The following is a 19,269-nucleotide window of genomic DNA, read 5'->3' as shown; positions in this document are numbered from 1 at the left end:
CCCGCCCCCTCCCTCCCCGTTTCCGCGTTTGAATAAAACTTTCCCGGGCGGCCCGGAGCGCGCAGAGGCCGCGGCGGCGGCGGCAGCACCGGGCCCGGGGCCGGCAGCGGCGGCGGCGAGCGGGCAGCGGCGGAGGAGCGGCCGCGAGAAGCGCCGGGCTTCGGCGGGGCGAGCTGCGGCCTAGTCGGGAGGTGGCGGTGGGGGGGGCGCAGGCCTCGCGGCGTCCCGCAGGCCTCGGGGTGGTCCCGCCGGCCTTGAGGCGCCCTCGGCGGCTTTTTGGGGGTCCCCAAAGCTTTTGGGGGGGGTCCCGCGGGTGTTTGGGGGGCCCCAGAGCGCGGGGGGAGGAGGCGGCCGGGACCCCACGGGCGCTGTGAGGGGAGCCGGGGCCCTGCGGCCCTTTTGGGGGTCCCCTCACCCTCAGGGCCCCTCAGGGGCAGGGGGGAACCTGTGGGCGCATTTTTGGGGGGCTCTGGGCTCTGTAAAGCCTCGGGGTGGGGGTCCCAGAGCCCTGGGGACCCTCGGAGGGGTCTCCCAACACCTCTGGACCCTTTTAGAGGAGATCGTAGCCCTCAGAGTTTAGGGGGACCCCCTTTCTCCACAGCCCCAGGAGGGTTTTTTTGGGGAGGGGGTCGTGCCCCCCAATTCCCCTCAGGGCCCCCCGCGGTTTTTGGGGGGCTTTGGGGCGTTTTTCGGGGAGCAGGGAGAGGTTGGGGGTTCTCCTTCAGGCTGTGAAGTCAGGCGGGGTTTTTGGGGGTGCTTCTGAGGGGGTTTTTTTTTTTGAGAGAGTTTTTTAGGGGTTTTTTTGAGGCTGTTTTGGGGCGTTTCGAGACTTTTTGGGGGCGCTTTTTGAGGTTATCTTTGGGTGGTTTTGAGGCTGTTTTGGGGTGTTTTTGAGGCTGCTTTTGAGGCTATTTCTTGGGGCTTTTTGAGGTTATCTTTGGGTGGTTTTGAGGCTGTTTTTTGGGTGTTTTGGGGGTTGTTTTGGGGTGTTTTTGGGGCTGTTTTTGGGTGATTTTGAGGCTGTTTTTGAGGCTGCTTTGGGGTGTTTTTGAAGCTGTTTTTGGGGCTGTTTTTGAGATTGTTTTGGGGTCTTTTCGAAGCTGTTTTTTTGGGGAGGGGGGTTTGCCGTTCCCAGGGGGTTTCGGGGGGCTCCGGGGGCGCAGCGCGGATGTCCCGGGCCGGGGGGGGGCGCGGGGGTCCGTAGGCTCGGGGGTCGCCCCGGGGTCCGGCCATGGCCTCGGTGCCCGTGTACTGCCTGTGCCGCCTGCCCTACGACGTGACCCGCTTCATGATCGAGTGCGACGGCTGCCAGGACTGGTTCCATGGCAGGTGGGACTGGGGGGCACTGGGGAGGGACTGGGGGATACTGGGGAGGGACTGGGGGTGCTGGGGAGGGACTGGGGGGCACTGGGAGGGACTGGGGGTGCTGGGGAGGGACTGGGGGGTGCTGGGAGGGGACTGGGAGGCACTGGGAGGGACTGGGAGAGACTGAGGGGCACTGGGGGGGCACTGGGAGGGGACTGAGAGGGGACTGGGGGGACTGGGAGGGCACTGGGAAGGACTGGGGGGCACTGGGTGGGGACTGGGGGATACTGGGATGGATCTGGGGGGCACTGGGGGGGACTGGGGGGCACTGGGGAGGGACTGGGGAGGGACTGGGAGGGAACACGGAGGCATCTGGGAGGGACTGGGAGCACTGGGGGGCACTGGGAGGGGAGTGGGGGGACTGGGGGGCACTGGGGAGGGACTGGGAGGGGACTGGGGGGCACTGGGAAGGACTTGGGGGCACTGGGAGGGGACTGAGAGGGGACTGGGGGGACTGGGAGGGACTGGGTGGGGACTGGGGGATAATGGGATGGATCTGGAGGGGACTGGGAGGGACTGGGAGGCATCTGGGGGGGACTGGGGGGGATTGGGGGGCACTGGGAGGGACTGGGGGGCACTGGGAGGGGACTGGGGGGCACTATGGGGCACTGGGAGGGACTGGGAAGGACTGGGGGGCACTGGGAGGGGACTGAGAGGGGACTGGGGGGACTGGGAGGGGACTGGGTGGGGACTGGGGGATACTGGGATGGATCTGGGGGGCACTGGGAGGGACTGGGAGGCATCTGGAGGGTGCTGGAAAGGACTGGGAGGTATCTGGGGGTTACTGGGAAGGACTGGGAGGTATCTGGGGGGCACTGGGAGGTATCTGGGGGGCACTGGGAGGTATCTGGGGGTTACTGGGAGGCACTGGGAAGGACTGGGGGGCACTGGGAAGGACTGGGAGGTATCTGGGGGGCACTGGGAGGTATCTGGGGGGCACTGGGAGGTATCTGGGGGGCACTGGGCGGCACTGGGAGTTACTGGGGTGTCCCCACAGCTGCGTGGGGGTGGAGGAGGAGGCGGCGGCCGAGATCGACCTGTACCACTGCCCCCAGTGCGCCGTGCTCAGGGGACCCTCCGTCAGTGAGTGCACTGGGGGGGACTGGGGGGGACTGGGAGGGGACTGGGAGGGGACTGGGGGGGACTGGGAGGGGACTGGGATGGACTGGGATGGACTGGGAGGGACTGGGGGGGACTGGGATGGGGGGACAGGCTGTCAGTGAGTGCACTGGGGGGACTGGGATGGACTGGGATGGACTGGGATGGGTGCAGGGTGTGTCTGTCCCCCCCCCGTGTCCGTCCGTCCGTCCCCACCGTGTCCGTCCGTCCGTCTGTCCGGCAGTGAAGCGGCGCCGTGGCCCCTCCAAGGCCCCGGAGCAGGACCCCGGGCGCCCGGCGCGGACGGGCAGTGCCCAGTTCATCCGGGAGCTGCGGGGCCGCACCTTCCCCAGGTGAGGGGGGCAGGCTGGGGGCACTCCAGGGTGGGTGTGGGTCACTCAGGGCAGGGTGTGGGTCACTCAGGGATGCTGGGGGTCACTCTGGGGTCACTCAGGGTGGGTGTGGGTCACTCTGGGGGTCACTCTGGGGGTCTCTGTGGGTCCCCCTGACCCCCCGTGCCCCCCAGCGCTGACGAGGTGCTGCTGAGGGTGGGTGTGGGTCACTCAGGGGTCACTCAGGGATGCTGTGGGTCACTCTGGGGGTCACTCTGGGGGTCACTCTGGGGGTCTCTGGGGGTCACTCTGGGGGTCACTCTGGGGGTCACTCTGGGGGTCACTCTGGGGGTCTCTGGGGGTCACTCTGGGGGTCTCTGTGGGTCCCCCTGACCCCCCCGTGCCCCCCAGCGCTGACGAGGTGCTGCTGAGGCCGAGCGGGGCGCAGCTGACCGTGGAGTACCTGGAGGAGAACAGCTTCAGCGTGCCCATCCTGGTGTCCCGGCACGAGGGGCTGGGCATGACCCTGCCCCCCCCGGCCTTCACCCCCCGCGACGTCCTGCACCACGTCGGTGAGCGGGGCTGGGGGCTCTGGGGGGCTCTGGGGGGGTCTGAGGGGGCTTTGGGGTCATCTGGGGGGCTCTGGGGGGAATTGGGGGGGGTCTGGGGGGGCTCTGGGGGGGGCTGGGGGCTCTGGGGGGGGCTGGGGGCTCTGGGGGGGGCTGGGGGGGGCTGGGGGGGCTTTGGGGGCATCTGGGGGGCTCTGGGGGGAATTGGGGGGGCTCTGGGAGGGGCTGGGGGCTCTGGGGGGGGCTGGGGGGGGTCTGAGGGGGCTTTGGGGGCACCTGGGGGGGGCTGGGAGGGCTTTGGAGGGGTCTGGGGCGCTTTGGGGGGGGTCTGGGGGGGATTAGGGGGTCTGGAATGGCTTTGGAGGGGTCTGGGGCACTTTGGGGAGGATTTGGGGGGGTCTGGGGGGGCTTTCTGGGTGCCTTGGGGAATCTGGGGGGGTCTGGGGGGCTTTGGGGTCATCTGGGGGGGTCTGAGGGGGCTTTGGGGGCATCTGGGGGGGGTCTGGGGGGGCTTTGGGGGGTCTGTGGCACTTTGGGCAGGCTTTGGGGGGGGGTCTGGGGGGCTTTTGGGTGGTCTGGGGGCAGTGGGGGGTCCCCAGCACCCTGCATTAGGGGCAGGGTCCCCCCGACTTCACTTCCTTGCTGACATCGAGGGGTCCTGGGGGGATGGGTGGGGGTCCAGAGGGTCCCCAGTAGGGTTTGGGGTGCCCAGGGGGGGTTTTGGGGTGCCCAGGGGGGTTTTTGGGGTCCCCCATCCCATTTTCAGGGTCCCCCATCCCATTTTCGGGGTGCCCCATGCCGTTTTTGGGGTGCCAGGGGCCGATAAGGTGGTGGCGGTGCTGGACGTGGGGTGCCAGGCTGGTTTTGGGGTGCCCAGGGGGGTTTTTGGGGTGTCCAGGGGGGTTTTTGGGGTCCCCCATCCCATTTTCGGGGTGCCCCATGCCGTTTTCGGGGTGCCAGGGGCCGATAAGGTGGTGGCGGTGCTGGACGTGGGGCGCCAGGCCGAGCTGCGCATGCGCCTCGGGGATTTCGTGGCGTACCTGGGGGGGCCCCGGCGCGAGCGCGTCCTGAGCGTCACCGGCCTGGAGTTCTCGGACACACGGTGCGTGACCAGTCACCCCCAGTGACCACCAGTGACCACCAGTAACACCCCCAGTGACCACCAGTGACCCCCAGTGACCCCCAGTGACCACCAGTAACACCCCCAGTGTCCACCAGTGACCCCCAGTGACCCCCAGTGACCCCCAGTGACCCCCAGTGACCCCCAGTGACCCCCAGTGACCCCCAGTGACCCCCAGTGACCACCAGTGACCCCCCAGTGACCCCCAGTCACCCCCAGTCACCCCCAGTCACTCCCAGTCATTCCCAGCGCTCCCAGTTCCTCTCCCTTCCCTGCTCCTCCAACCCCAGGCCCCCCTAAACCCCAGGGTGGGGTCCCCATCCCCTGAGGCCATTCCCGGGGGTCCCCCCATCCCCTGAAGCCCCTCCCTGAGCCCCCCCCATCCCCTGGGGCTGTTCCTGGGGGTCCCCCCATCCCCTGAAGCCCCCCGGGGTCCCCCCCATCCCCTGAAGCCCCTCCCAGGGGTCCCCCCATCCCCTGAGGCCATTCCCGGGGGTCCCCCCCATCCCCTGGGGCTGTTCCTGGGGGTTCCCCCAGCCCCTGAAGCCCCCCGGGCCCCCCCATCCCCTGAAGCCCCCCGGGGTCCCCCCCATCCCCTGAAGCCCCCCGGGCCCCCCAGGCTGTCGAACCTGGTGCAGACCCCGCGGATCGTGCGGAAGCTCTCGTGGGTGGAGAACCTGTGGCCGGGGGAGTCGGCGCGGGAGCGGCCGAGCGTGCAGAAACTCTGCGTGCTGGGGGCCCGCGACAGCTACAGCGACTTCCACGTGGGCTGCGGGGGCACCTCGGCCTGGCACCACGTGCTCCGGGTACGGGGGGGTCCTGGGGGGCTCCTGGGGGGCTCCTGGGGGGCTCCTGGGGGCGTTTATAGGGGAATTGGGGCAATTGGGGCTGGGGGCCCGCGACAGCTACAGCGACTTCCGCGTGGGCTGCGGGGGCACCTCGGCCTGGCACCACGTGCTCCGGGTACAGGGGGGGTCCTGGGGGGCTTCAGATGGGTCTGGGGGTGTTTATAGGGGATTTGGGGGTGTTTATAGGGGGGCTGGGGGTGTTGGGCTACAGCGACTTCCACATGGGCTCCAAGGGCTCCTCAGTGTGCCCCACGTGCCCCCCATGAGCCCCCCATGAGCCCCTCACCTGCCCCACGAGCCCCTCACCTGCCCCACGAGCCCCCCATGTGCCCCTCACCTGCCCCACGAGCCCCTCACGAGCCCCCCACGAGCCCCTCGTGCCCCCCATGAGCCCCTCACCTGCCCCACAAGCCCCCCATGTGCCCCTCACGAGCCCCCCATGAGCCCCTCACCTGCCCCACAAGCCCCCCATGTGCCCCCCACGAGCCCCTCGTGCCCCCCATGTGCCCCACGAGCCCCCCACGAGCCCCTCGTGCCCCCCAGGGCGAGCAGATCTTTTACCTGGCCCGGCCCTCGGCCGCCAACCTGGCTCTGTTCGAGGCGTGGAGCAGCTCCCGGAACCAGCCCGAGCTCTTCTTCGGGGACCAGGTGGATCGGTGCTTCCGCTGCCACCTGCGCCAGGGCCAGACCCTCTTCATCCCCACAGGTGAGGGAGGGGCTTGGGGACACCCCCGGTGTCACCTGTGTCACCTCTGCCACCCCCCGGTGTCACCTGTGCCACCTGTGCCACACCCCAATGTCACCTGTGTGTCACCTGTGCCACCCCCCACACACACCCCCAGTGTCACCTGCGCCAGGGCCAGACCCTCTTCATCCCCACAGGTGAGGGAGGGGCTTGGGGACACCCCCGGTGTCACCTGTGCCACCCCCCGGTGTCACCTGTGCCACCTGTGCCACACCCCAATGTCACCTGTGCCAACCCCCAAACATCCCCGGTGTCACCTGTGCCAGGGCTGGACCCCCCCAGTGCCCCCCAGTCCCTCCCAGTGCCCCCAGTGCCCCCCAGTGCCCCCCCAGTGTCCCCCCAGTGCCCCCCCAGTGTCCCCCCAGTGCTCCCAGTGTCCCCCCAGTGCTCCCAGTGTCCCCCCAGTGCCCCCCAGCCCCCCAGTGCCCCCCAGTGCCCCCCAGTGCCCCCCCAGTGCCCCCCAGTGCCTCCCCAGTGCCCCCAGTGCCCCCCAGTGCCCCCCAGTGCCCCCCCAGTGCCCCCCCAGTGCCCCCCAGTGCCCCCCCAGTGCCCCCCAGTGCCCCCCAGTCCCCCCCAGTGCCCCCCAGTGCCCCCCAGCTCCCCCAGCCCCCCCAGTCCCCCCGTGCCCGTTCCCAGGCTGGATCCACGCCGTGCTCACCCCCGTGGACTCGCTGGCCTTTGGGGGCCACTTCCTGCACAGCCTCAACATCGGGATGCAGCTCAGGTGGGGCCGGGGGGCTCGGGGGGGTTTGGGGGGCCTCAAAGGGGGCTTGGGGGGGCCGAATGAGGGTTTGGGGGGGATTTGGGGGTGATTTGGGGGTTTCAGAAGGGTTTTTTGAGGAGTTTGGGGTGGCAGGGAGGGGCTTTAGGGGGGTTTTGGGGTGCTGGGGGTGTTTTTGGGGCTCTGGGGGTGTTTTTGGGGTGCTTGGGATGTTTTTTGGGATTCTGAGGGTGTTTTTGGGGTGCTGGGGGTGTTTTTGGGGCTCGGGGGGTGTTTTTGGGGTTCTGAGGGTGTTTTTTGGGGCTCTGGGGGTGTTTTTGGGGGTTCTGGGGGTGTTTTTGGGGCTCTGGGGGTGTTTTTGTGGCTCTGGGGGTGTTTTTGTGGCTCTGGGGGTGTTTTTGGGGTGCTGAGGGTGTTTTTGGGGTTCTGAGGGTGTTTTTTGGGGCTCTGGGGATGTTTTTGGGGGTTCTGGGGGTGTTTTTGTGGCTCTGGGGGTGTTTTTGGGGGTTCTGGGGATGTTTTTGTGGCTCTGGGGGTGTTTTTGGGGCTCTGGGGGTGTTTTTGGGGGTTCTGAGGGTGTTTTTGGGGTCCTGGGGGTGTTTTTGGGGCTCTGGGGGTGTTTTTGTGGCTCTGGGGATGTTTTTGTGGCTCTGGGGATGTTTTTGTGGCTCTGGGGGTGTTTTTGGGGTGCTGGGGGTGTTTTTGGGGGGCATCGAGGGAGGCGAGGGCGGCTTTGGGGGGTTTGGGGAGGGGGCTCGGGGGTTTTGGAGCACCTCGTGGAGGATCTGGGGGGTCTGGGGTGGCTCCGGTGGGCCCTGAAGGAGCTTTGGAGGAGCTCGAAGCCGTTCTGGGGCTTTTTGTGGGGATTTTGGGGGGCAGATCCCAGCGCCTTTCGGGGCGCTTTGAGCGGTTTTGGGGGGCTCTCAGCCCAGCAGGAGCCGTGGGGTGGCCGTGGCTCCCCCAGAGCCCCCCCTGAGCCCCCCCTGAGCCCCCCAAATCCCCCCCCAGGGCGTATGAGCTGCAGCGCCGCCTCAACACCCCCGAGCTGGCCAAGTTCCCCAATTTCGAGACGGTTTGTTGGTACGTGGGGAGGCACCTGCTGGACACCTTCCGAGGTGGGTGCTGCTGGGGGGCTTCAAAGGGGGCTGGGGGGGCTTCAAACGGGGCTGGGGGGGCTTCAAACCCGGCTGGGGGGGCTTTAAATGGGGCTGGGGGAGGTTTAAACCCACCTGGGGGGGCTTCAAATGGGGCTGGGGGGGCTTCAAATGGGGCTGGGGGGGCTTCAAACCCGGCTGGGGGGCTTCAAATGGGGCTGGGGGGCTTCAAATGGGGCTGGGGGGGATTTAAATGGGGCTGGGGGGCTTCAAACCCGCCTGGGGGGGCTTCAAATGGGGCTGGGGGGGCTTCAAACGGGGCTGGGGGGGCTTCAAATGGGGCTGGGGGGCTTCAAATGGGGCTGGGGGGGCTTCAAATGGGGCTGGGGGGGCTTCAAACGGGGCTGGGGGGGCTTCAAATGGGGCTGGGGGGCTTCAAATGGGGCTGGGGGGCTTAAAACGGGGCTTGGGGGCTTCAAACCCACCTGGGGGGGCTTCAAATGGGGCTGGGGGGCTTCAAACCCGGCTGGGGGGGATTTAAATGGGGCTGGGGGGGCTTCAAACGGGGCTGGGGGGCTTCAAATGGGGCTGGGGGGCTTCAAATGGGGCTGGGGGGGATTTAAATGGGGCTGGGGGGCTTCAAACCCGCCTGGGGGGGCTTCAAATGGGGCTGGGGGGCTGGGGGATCCCTGAAAGGGGTCTGGGGGGGGGGGTCCCATCCCAAATTTTGGGGTGTCCCCCTGTTTCCCACCCCAATTTGGGGGTTCTGGGGGGGTTTTTGGGGTGTCCCCCTGTTTCCCACCCCAATTTGGGGGTTCTGGGGGGGTTTTTGGGGTGTCCCCCTGTTTCCCACCCCAATTTGGGGGTTCTGGGGGGGGTTTTTGGGGTGTCCCCGTGTTTCCCACCCCAATTTGGGGGTTCTGGGGGGGGTTTTTGGGGTGTCCCCGTGTTTCCCACCCCAATTTGGGGGTTCTGGGGGGGTTTTTGGGGTGCAGGGCTGCGGGAGAACCGCCGGCACCCCGCGGCGTATTTGGTGCTGGGGGCGCGGGCCCTGACCGGAGCCTTCCGAGCCTGGACCCGCCGAGAGGTGGGGGGATTTGGGGGGGCTCTGGGGGGGTTTGGGGGGGCTCTGGGGGGATTTGGGGGGATTTGAGGAGCTCCAGGGGGATTTGGGGGGGGTTTGGGGGTCTCTGGGGGGATTTGGGGGGGATTTGGGGGTCTCTGGGGGGATTTGGGGGGGCTCTGGGGGGATTTGCGGGGCTCCGGGGGGATTTGGGGGGGGCTCTGGGAGGATTTGGGGGGGAATTGGGGGGCTCAGGGGGGATTTGGGGGGATTTGGGGGGGTTTGGGGGTCTCTGGGGGGATTTGGGGGGATTTGAGGAGCTCCAGGGGGATTTGGGGGGGGTTTGGGGGTCTCTGGGGGGATTTGGGGGGGATTTGGGGGGGCTCAGGGGGGATTTGGGGGGGCTCTGGGGGGATTTGCGGGGCTCTGGGGGGATTTGGGGGGGGCTCTGGGAGGATTTGGGGGGGAATTGGGGGGCTCAGGGGGGATTTGGGGGGATTTGGGGGGGTGTAGAGAGATTTGGGGGGGATTTGGGGGTCTCTGGGGGGATTTGAGGGGGATTTGGAGGGGCTCAGGGGGGTTTTGGGGGTCTCTGGGGGGCTCCGGGGGTCTCTGGGGGGACCCCGGCGGGTTTGGGGGTGTTGTGGGGGGGCTGTGGGGAATTTTGGGGGTCTCCCCCCCCCATTTTAACCCTTTCCCCGCCAGGTGCTGGCTGAGCACGAGCAGGAGATCCCCGAGACCGTGCGGCCCGGGCAGCTGGTGAAGGAGCTGGGCAGGGAGATCCGGCTGGCCGAGGTGAGGGGCTCCGGGGGGTCTGGGGGAAATGGGGGGATTGGGGGGGTCTGGGGGGCACTGGGAGGAACTGGGGGGCAACTGGGACAGACTGGGGGGGCACTGGGGGGGGACTGGGAGGGAATTGGGGGGCACTGGGGGGGATTGGGGGGTGCTGGGGGGACTGGGGAGGGACTGGGACAGACTGGGGGGGCACTGGGGGGAACTGGGGGGCACTGGGGAGGGACTGGGGGGGCACTGGGAGGGGATTGGGGGGGGATTGGGGGGTGCTGGGGGGGATTGGGGGGGGATTGGGGGGGCACTGGGGGGACTGGGGGTCTGGGGGGGGATTGGGGGGACTGGGGGGGCACTGGGGAGGGACTGGGAGGGAATTGGGGGGGACTGGGGGCACTGGGGGGACTGGGAGGGACTGGGGGGCACTGGGGGGGCACTGGGAGGGGACTGGGGGGCACTGGGGGGGCACTGGGAGGGGACTGGGGGCACTGGGAGGGGACTGGGGGGCACTGGGGGGGCACTGGGAGGGACTGGGAGGGGATTGAGGAGGTTTTGGGGTTACTGGGAGTTACTGGGAAAGACTGAAGGGGGTCTGGGAGGAATTTGGGGGTGTTTGGATGCTTTGGGGGTTTACTGGGAGGGACTGGGAGGGACTGGGAGGGATTGGGGGGTCACTGGGGGTCACTGGGGGGCACTGGGGGGGCACTGGGGAGGAACTGGGGGGCACTGGGGGACACTGGGGGGGCACTGGGGAGGTTTTGGGGTTCCTGGGCCGTACTGGGATTGACTGGGAGCCGGGTGCCCCCCAGGAGCTGTTCCAGCAGAGCACGGGGATGTCGGGGACCCCCTTCGGGCCCCCCTGGGGGGTCCCAGCCCCCAAAAAGGGGGGGCCCCGCAAGCCGCCCCCCAACTCCCGCCCCCCCGACGAGGGGGGGACCCCAAACCCACCCCCAGCACCCCCCGAGGAGGATGAGGAGGTGAGGGGGGCACTGGGGGGGATTGGGAGGGATTGGGGGGCACTGGGGGGGATTGGGGGGCACTGGGGGGGCTGGGTTGGGAGGCAGGGCTGGTTTTTGGGGGGTGGGGGGTGGATTTGGGGGGTGGGGGGTGGATTTGGGGGGTGGATTTGGGGTCTCCTCCCCCCCATAACTTTTGGGGTGCCCCCCCCGCCCAGGTTGACCCCCCCAGCTCCAGCCCGGAGGAGACGGACCCCGACTCCGAGGGGGACCCCCAGATCCTGCTGGCCAACGGGGGGGCTCGGTGAGGGGGGGCTGGGGGGCGGGGAGGGGTTTTGGGGGTCCCGGGGGGGGCTGGGAGGGATTTTGGGGGTCTCATGGGGATCCCAGAGAGATTTTGGGGGGCACCGGGGGGGTTTCAGGAGGGGGGGGGGTCCAGGGTAGATTTTGGGGGGGTCCAGGGTGGATTTTGGGGGGATCAGGGGTGGATTTTGGGGGGGTTCAGGGTGGATTTTGGGGGGTCCTGGGTGGATTTTGGGGGGATCAGGGGTGGATTTTGGGGGGTCCTGGGTGGATTTGGGGGGGTCCAGGGTGGATTTTGGGGGTGTCCAGGGTGGATTTTGGGGGGGGGTCCAGGGTGGGTTTTGGGGTTCGGGGGGGTCCCCTGACGCCCCTCCCCCGCAGGCCCCGCCGCAGCCGCCCCGGGGGGCTCTGGGGGTCCCGGCCCCCCCCATCCCCCCCCTGCTCCCCCCCCAGCTCCCCCCTGGACCTGGACTCGGAGGAGGAGCTGCAGATCGACGAGACCCCCCCCCGGAGGGGCCCGCGCCGCCTGCCCCGTGGGTACCCCCAAAACTCCCCTGAGACCCCCAAACAGTGCCCCAAAACTCACCTGAGACCCCAAAACAGCCCCAAAACACCCCTGAGACCCCCAAAACAGCCCCAAAACACCCCTGAGACCCCCAAAACAGCCCCAAAACACCCATGAGACCCCCCAAACAGCCCCAAAACACCCCTGAGACCCCCAAACAGTGCCCCAAAACTCACCTGAGACCCCCAAACAGCGCCCCAAAACACCCCTGAGACCCCCAAAACACCCCTGAGACCCCCAAAACAGCCCCAAAACACCCCTGAGACCCCCAAAACAGCCCCAAAACACCCCTGAGACCCCCAAAACAGCCCCAAAACTCACCTGAGACCCCAAAACAGCCCCAAAACACCCCTGAGACCCCAAAAACAGCCCCAAAATTCACCTGAGACCCCCAAACAGCCCCAAAACACCCCTGAGACCCCCAAAACAGCCCCAAAACACCCCTGAGACCCCAACAACAGCCCCAAAATTCACCTGAGACCCCCAAACAGCCCCAAAACACCCCTGAGACCCCCAAAACAGCCCCAAAACTCACCTGAGACCCCCAAAACAGCCCCAAAACACCCCTGAGACCCCAAACAACACCCCAAAACAACCCTGAGACCCCCAAAACAGCCCCAAAACACCCCTGAGACCCCCAAAACACCCCAGAGACCCCCAAACAGCCCCAAAACTCCCCTGAGACCTCGAAACACAGCAGAGACCCCCAAAACTCCCCTGAAACACCCCTGACCCTCCCCAAACCCCATTTCGGGATGTGACCCCTCCCCAAATTCCCATCTTGGGGTCCCAATCCCGTTTTTGGGGTCCCCAATCCCGTTTTTGGGGTCCCCAGGGCTCCCCCGGAAGCTGCCCCGGGCCAAGCCCTGCTCAGACCCCAACCGGGTGCGGGAGCCGGGGGAGGTCGACTTCGACATCGAGGTGGGTCTGGGGGGGTCTGGGGGGGTCCTGGGGGGGTCTGGAGGGGTTTGGGGGGGTCTGGGGGCGTCCTGGGGGGGTTTGGGGGTCCTGGGGGGGCTTTTTGGGGGGGCTCAGGGGGGTTTTGGTGCAGCTCTGGGGGGATTTTGGGGTGTTTAAGGGAACTGGGGGGGTCTGGGGGGGGTCTGGGGGAACTGGGGGGGTCCAGGGGGGCTTTTGGGGGGGTCTCGAGGATGGTTTTGAGTGGTTTTGGGTGTTTTTGGGGTATTTCTGACCCCCCTGTCTCTGGGGGTGGGTTCTGGGGTGTTTTGGCGTGTTTTTGGGTGGTTTTGGGGTATTTTGGGGTATTTAGGGGTGTTTTGGGGTGTTTTTGGGGTGTTTTGGGGTGTTTTTGGGGGTTTTTTTGGGTGTTTTTGGGGTGTTTTTGGGGTGTTTTTGGGTGTTTTTGGGGTGTTTTGGGGTGTTTTGGGGTGTTTTGGGGTATTTTGGGGTATTTTAGGGTGTTTTGGGGTGTTTTGGGGTGTTTTTGGGGTGTTTTTGGGTATTTAGGGGTGTTTTGGGGTGTTTTGGGGTGTTTTTGGGGTATTTTGGGGTGTTTTTGGGGTGTTTTTGGGTATTTAGGGGTGTTTTGGGGTGTTTCTGGGGTGTTTCTGGGGTGTTTTTGGGGTTTTTTGGGGTGTTTCGGGACGTTTCTGCCCCCTCAGGAGGATTACCCCACGGACTGGGGGTGCTTTTGGGGTATTTTGGGGTGTTTCTGGGGTGTTTCTGGGGTGTTTTTGGGTGTTTTTGGGTGTTTCTGGGGTGTTTCTGGGGTGTTTTGGGGTGTTTTGGGGTGTTTCTGGGGTGTTTTTGGGTGTTTTTGGGGTGTTTCGGGACGTTTCTGCCCCCTCAGGAGGATTACACCACGGACGAGGAGGACGAGGGGGGCGCGGGGGGCAGCGCCGGGATCCTGGACCTGCTCAAGGCCAGCCGGCAAGTGGGGGGCTCCGAGTACCCCCAGCTCAGGTTTGGGGGGGCCTGGGGGGCTCGCAGGGGGGGCTGGGTGGCTTTTGGGGGGGCTGGGGAGGGGTCCCCAGCTGTTTTTGTGGGGCTGAGGTTTGGGTTGGGGGTCCTGGGCTTGGCTTTGGGGGTCTTCAGGTGCTTTTGGGGGGTCCCTGGGGGTCATTTGGGGGTCACAGGCTGGGTTTTGGGGGTCTTCAGGTGCTTTGGGGTTGGGTTTTGGCTTCCTGGGGATTATTTGGGGTCAGATTTTGGGGTTTTGGGGTTATTTGGGGTCAGATTTTGGGGTTTTGGGGTTATTTGGGGTCAGATTTTGGGGTTTTGGGGTCAGATTTTGGGGTTTTGGGGTTATTTGGGGTCAGGTTTTGGGGTTTTGGGGTTATTTGGGGTCAGATTTTGGGGTTTTGGGGTCAGATTTTGGAGTTTTGGGGTTATTTGGGGTCAGATTTTGGGGGTTTGGGGTCAGATTTTGTGATTTTGGGGTTATTTGGGGTCCCTGGGGAGTTTTTTGGGGGTCACTTGTTCATTCTGACCCTTCCCATCTCCTTTCGGGGTTGTCCCTCCTCGATCTGAGGACCCCCCCCCAAACGTTCCGGGACCCCTCCCCAACCCCCATTTCCCCCCCTCCCCCTTTTTGTCCCCCCAGCGAGGCCCCCGCCTCCCCCAGCACGCGCGAGGCCATCCAGGGCATGCTGTGCATGGCCAACCTCCCCGCGGGGACCCCCCTGGGACCCCCAAACTGGTGGGGAGGGGCCGGGGGAACGGAGAGGGGGGGTCCCGGGGGCTCGGGGGGGCCCCGCAGAGCCCCCCCCGCCCCCCGGAGCACCGACAGCGAGGCCGAGGGGAGCCTGGACGAGCAGGACAGCCTGGGGGCCTGCTTCAAGGACGCTGAGTATAGTGAGTGTCAGCGCAAAAACAGCCCAAAAACACCCCAAAAACACCCCAAAACACCCCAAAACCACCCCAAAATACCCCAAAATACCCCAAAACACCCCAGAAACACCCCAAAATACCCCAGAAACACCCTCACAATGCCCTGCTTCAAGGACGCTGAGTATAGTGAGTGTCAGCGCAAAAACAGCCCAAAACAGCCCAAAACAGCCCAAAACAGCCCAAAACAGCCCAAAAACACCCCAAAACACCCCAAAACCACTCCAAAACACCCCAAAAACACCCCAGAAACACCCTCACAATGCCTTGCTTCAAGGACGCTGAGTATAGTGAGTGTCAGCGCAAAAACAGCCCAAAACAGCCCAAAACAGCCCAAAAACACCCCAAAACCACTCCAAAACACCCCAAAATACCCCAAAAACACCCCAAAACACCCCAAAAACACCCCAAAAACACCCCAGAAACACCCTCACAATGCCCTGCTTCAAGGACGCTGAGTATAGTGAGTGTCAGCACCAAAACACCCCAAAACAGCCCAAAACAGCCCAAAAACACCCCAAAAATACCCCCAGAAACATCCGAAAACAGCCCAAAAAATACCCCCCAAAACATCCCAAAAATATCCCAAAACCACCCCAAAATATCCAAAAAAACACCCCAAAAATATCCCAAAATGCCCTAAAAATACCCCAAAACATCCCAAGGATGCTGAGTACAGTGAGTTTTACCCCAAAAATACCCCAAAATTTACCCCAAAAGACCCCAAAAATGTCCCAAAATTCACCCCAAAATACCCCAAAAATGTCCCAAAAGCCCCCCAAATTCACCCCAAAAGCCCCCAAATCCCCCCCAAGCCTCCCCCGGCCGTGCTGGGACCCCCCTGCCCCCCGTTTTTGCTGCCCCCCCAGTTTATCCCTCGCTGGAGTCGGACGAGGACGACCCCGCCCTGAAATCGCTCCCCAAAAAGAAGAAGGTGACGGACGACGCCCCCTGGAGCCCCAAAGGTCTGGGGGGGTCCTGGGGGGGTCCTGGGGGGGAAATTCGGGGGTCCCCGGGGCAGGGCTGGGAGGTTTGGGGGGAGTTTTTGGGGGGTTGGAGGAATTTGGGGGTCCTGGGGGGGTCCCCAGCTCCTCCTCCTTGGGGGCAGGGGCTGATTTGGGGTCCCCCCTTTATTTGGGGTCCCCCCTTTATTTGGGGTTTGATTTTGGGGTCCCCCCTTTATTTGGGGTCTGGTTTTGGGGTCTCCCCTTTATTTGGGGTCTGGTTTTGGGGTCCTCCTTTATTTGGGGTTTGATTTTGGGGTCTCCCCTTTATTTGGGGTCTGGTTTTGGGGTCCTCCTTTATTTGGGGTCTGATTTTGGGGTCTCCCTTTTGTTTGGGGTCCGGTTTTGGGGTCCTCCTTTATTTGGGGTCTGGTTTTGGGGTCCCCCCCCTTTATTTGGGGTTTGATTTTGGGGTGGTCCCCCTTTATTTGGGGTCTGGTTTTGGGGTCCCCCCTTTATTTGGGGTCTGGTTTTGGGGTCCCCCCTTTGTTTGGGGTTTGATTTTGGGGTCTCCCTTTTGTTTGGGGTCCGGTTTTGGGGTCCTCCTTTATTTGGGGTCTGGTTTTGGGGTCCTCCTTTATTTGGGGTCTGGTTTTGGGGTCCCCCCCCTTTATTTGGGGTTTGATTTTGGGGTGGTCCCCCTTTATTTGGGGTCTGGTTTTGGGGTCCTCCTTTATTTGGGGTCTGGTTTTGGGGTCCTCGTTTATTTGGGGTCTGGTTTTGGGGTCCCCCCTTTATTTGGGGTCTGGTTTTGGTGTCCCCCCTTTATTTGGGGTCTGGTTTTGGGGTCCCCCCTTTATTTGGGGTCTGGTTTTGGTGTCCCCCCTTTATTTGGGGTTTGATTTTGGGGTGTTCCCCCTTTTATTTGGGGTCCAGTTTTGGGCTCAGGTTTTGGGGTCTCATTTTGGGCTCAGGTTTTGGGGTTTGGGGTCCGGTTTTGGGGTCCGGTTTTGGGGTGTCCCCCTGGAGCCAACGCCTGATTTCGGGGTCCCCCCAGCTCGGGTGACGCCGTCGCTGCCCCGGCAGAGCCGCCCGGTGCGGGAGGGGACGCGCGTGGCCTCGGTGGAGACCGGGCTGGCGGCAGCCGCGGCCAAACTGGCCCAGCAGGTGAACTGGGGGGAACTGGGGGCACTGGGGGGAACTGGGGGGAACTGGGAGCACTGGGGGGAACTGGGAGGGGCTGGTTTGGGATTTAGGGTGTCCAGGGGGGGGTTTCAGGGGGGTTTCAGGGAGGTTTTGGGTATTTAGGGGGGATTTGGGGGTGCCAAACATGGCCCAGCAGGTGAACTGGGAGCACTGGGAGCACTGGGGGGAACTGGGAGCACTGGGGGGAACTGGGAGCACTGGGGGGAACTGGTTTGGGGTCTGGGCTGGGATTTAGGGGGTCCAGGGGGGGTTTCAGGGGGGTTTTGGGTGTTTAGGGGGGATTTGGGGGTGCCAAACATGGCCCAGCAGGTGAACTGGGAGCACTGGGAGCACTGGGAGCACTGGGAGGGGCTGATTTGGGGTCTGGGCTGGGATTTAAGGGGTCCAGGGGAGTTTTTTGTGGTGGTGGGACCCCCTCAAACGCCTCTCTAGACCCACAGAACCCCCAAACCCCCCATAAATCCCCCCCAAAGCCCCAGAAATCCTGACCCGATCCCCCAAACCCCCATAAATGCCCCCCAAATCCCCCCCGATCCCCCAAACCCCCATAAATCCCCCCCAAACCCCCATAAATCCCCCCCAAACCCCCAAACCCCCATAAATGCCCCCCAAACCCCCCATAAATGCCCCCAATCCCCCCAACCCCCCCATAACCGTAACCCCCTGACCCCTCAAACCCCCATAAATCCCCCCCAAACCCCCAAACCCCCATAAATCCCCCCTGACCACCCAATCCCCCATAAATGCCCCCCAAACCCCCCATAAATCCCCCCCTGACCCCCCAAACCCCCCATAAATGCCCCCCAAACCCCCCCAGGAGCACCGCAAGCTGCAGCGCAGGAAGGGCCCGGCCAAGCGCCGCCCGCCCTCGCCCCCGTCCCCGGAGGAGGAGGAGGAGGAGGAGGAGGAGGAAGAGGAGGAGGAGGAGGATGAGGAAGAGGAGGAGGCCGAGCCCGAGGGGGGGGACCCCGAGCCCGAAGCGGAGCTGGGGGGGGGCGAAGCGGAGGCCGAGCCCCCCCCGGAGGCGGCGCCGGAGCCGCCGTACCCGCCCAGCCTGGCCGACCACGAGTACACGGCACGGCCGGGGGGGCCGGGACCCCCGCCCGGGGCTCAGCCCGGCCGAGCCCCCACCCCCATGGCCCCGGGGGTGTTCCTGAGCCAGCGGCGCGGCCCCCCCGGCACCGCCCCCCCCAGCCACGGTCAGTGCTGGGGGGCTGGGGAGGGGCTGGGGGGGATTGGGGAGGGGCTTGGGGGGCTTGGGGAGGGGCTGGGGGGGTTTGGGGAGGGGCTGGGGAGGATTGGGGAGGGGCTGGGGGGGGTTTGGGGAGGGGCTGGGGGGGATTGGGGAGGGGCTGGGGGGGCTGGGGAGGGGCTGGGGGGGCTGGGGAGGGGCTGGGGAGGATTGGGGAGGGGCTGGGGGGGGATTTGGGAGGTCTGGGGGGGTCTGAAGGGATTTGGGGAGGGTCTTGGGGGGTTTGGGTGGGGCTGAGGGGGCTTGGGGGTGTCTTGAAGGGTTTTGGGGATGTTTGATGGGTTTTGGGGGTGTCTGGGAGATACCTGATGTGTTTTGGGGTGTTTTGGGGAGTGCTGGGGTTGTTTTTGGGCTGTTTTTGGGGGTTCTGGGGCTGTTCCGGGGGTTCTGGGGTTGTTTTTGGGTTGTTTTTGGGGGTTCTGGGGTTGTTTTTGGGGGTTTTTGGGTTGTTTTTGGGGGTTCTGGGGTTGTTTTTGTGGGTTTTTGGGCTGTTTTTGGGGGTTCTGGGGCTCTTCCGGGGGTCTCTGGGGTTGTTTTTGGGGGTTCTGGGGCTGTTCCGGGGGTCTCCGTGCCCCCCCGGTGACGCTGACGTCCCCCCTCCCCAGGGAAGCGCCCCCGGAAGGGTTTGGCCACGGCCAAGCAGCGCCTGGGCCGGATCCTGAAAATCCACCGCAACGGGAAACTGCTGCTCTGAGGGCGGGGCCGGGACACGCCCAGGGGCGGGGCTGCACCGCCCACACCCCGCCAGGCTCCGCCCTCTGCGATGAGAACAACGAACTGTGGGCGGGGCTGCTGCAGAAAGGGGCGGGGCCGGTAGGGCCACGCCCATCAGAACCCCGCGGTTCCCATGAGAAGGGCGTGGTCTTTAGGCCCCTCCCCTCCTGGTCTGGCCCAATCTGAGGCCACACCCACAACGCAAATCCCACTGAGACCACACCCCGAGCCACGCCACAATGCCATGTAGGGTAAAGGGGGCGTGTCTACAACAAACCACACCCACATAGTCACAACCACGCCCTAAAAAGGGTGGGGATGCATTTTGGCCCCGCCCATTGCCGTTCCCGCATTCTTATTGGCTGTGGATGACCTGGGGGCGGGGCTTTCTCATTTCCCGCCTCCAGGAGCTCAGGCGATTGGACGAGCCCCGCCCCACGGCTGCGGGAGGGGGCGGAGCCATCTCTGATTGGTTCCTGCTGGGCTTTTTTTTTTTTTTTGCCCCTCCCCAAAGTGTCTTCAGGTTGATTGACGGGGCGGGGCCGCTTCCCATTGGCTGCCCCTGTTTTGTAGGCGTGTCCGGAGGCCGCGGCCCCGCCCCCCTCGTTTTGTATTTGTAGAATAAAAATGAAAAAAAAAAAAAACACAAAAAACCGGAATTGGTGAGAAACGACCCGGGTCACGTGACGCACCCCACAGCGCGCGCCGCCCGGCAGCTCTCGCGAGACCTCGCGCTTGCTC

The 19,269-nt window shown here is 65.0% G+C and overlaps 1 protein-coding gene across 3 annotated transcripts; it reads left to right on the top strand.

Moving 5' to 3' along the window:
* Window positions 1–27: 27 nt before the first annotated feature.
* On the top strand, window positions 28–19,181 carry PHF8 (PHD finger protein 8). Of its 3 annotated transcripts, none has more exons than XM_086871158.1 (21): window positions 28–1,329; window positions 2,363–2,448; window positions 2,708–2,816; window positions 3,207–3,367; window positions 4,325–4,466; window positions 5,104–5,290; window positions 5,876–6,038; window positions 6,714–6,801; window positions 7,807–7,913; window positions 8,888–8,979; window positions 9,661–9,750; window positions 10,551–10,718; window positions 10,916–11,001; window positions 11,454–11,533; window positions 12,401–12,486; window positions 13,376–13,488; window positions 14,129–14,379; window positions 15,282–15,377; window positions 16,414–16,523; window positions 17,380–17,761; window positions 18,420–19,181. In XM_086871158.1, the coding sequence occupies exons 1-21, from the start codon at window positions 1,232–1,234 to the stop codon at window positions 18,506–18,508; spliced, it is 2,784 nt and encodes a 927-aa protein (XP_086727284.1). In that variant the 5' UTR covers window positions 28–1,231; the 3' UTR covers window positions 18,509–19,181. The 3 variants fall into 3 exon arrangements, 2 of the variants coding, with proteins under 2 accessions (XP_086727284.1, XP_086727283.1); XM_086871157.1 differs by having other exon boundaries at window positions 11,382–11,533; XR_015281385.1 differs by lacking the exons at window positions 17,380–17,761; window positions 18,420–19,181 and having other exon boundaries at window positions 11,382–11,533; window positions 14,129–14,875; window positions 16,414–16,436.
* The last annotated feature ends 88 nt before the right edge of the window (window positions 19,182–19,269 follow it).

The sequence above is a fragment of the Cyanistes caeruleus genome, chromosome 34 (genome assembly GCF_971803275.1).
Source record: "Cyanistes caeruleus chromosome 34, bCyaCae1.hap1.1, whole genome shotgun sequence".
Lineage (NCBI taxonomy): Eukaryota > Metazoa > Chordata > Aves > Passeriformes > Paridae > Cyanistes > Cyanistes caeruleus.
Note: the sequence above shows the minus strand (reverse complement) of the source record. Positions and strands in the feature narration are given on the sequence as shown.

Bases quoted from the DNA above. Each gene is read 5' to 3' on its own strand.
- PHF8 (XM_086871157.1), top strand. From the start codon at position 1,232: ATGGCCTCGGTGCCCGTGTACTGCCTGTGCCGCCTGCCCTACGACGTG. The intron at 3,368-4,324 runs GTGAGCGGGGCT...TCGGGGTGCCAG, and splicing joins CGACGTCCTGCACCACGTCG to GGGCCGATAAGGTGGTGGCG. The intron at 12,487-13,375 runs GTGGGTCTGGGG...CTGCCCCCTCAG, and splicing joins AGGTCGACTTCGACATCGAG to GAGGATTACACCACGGACGA.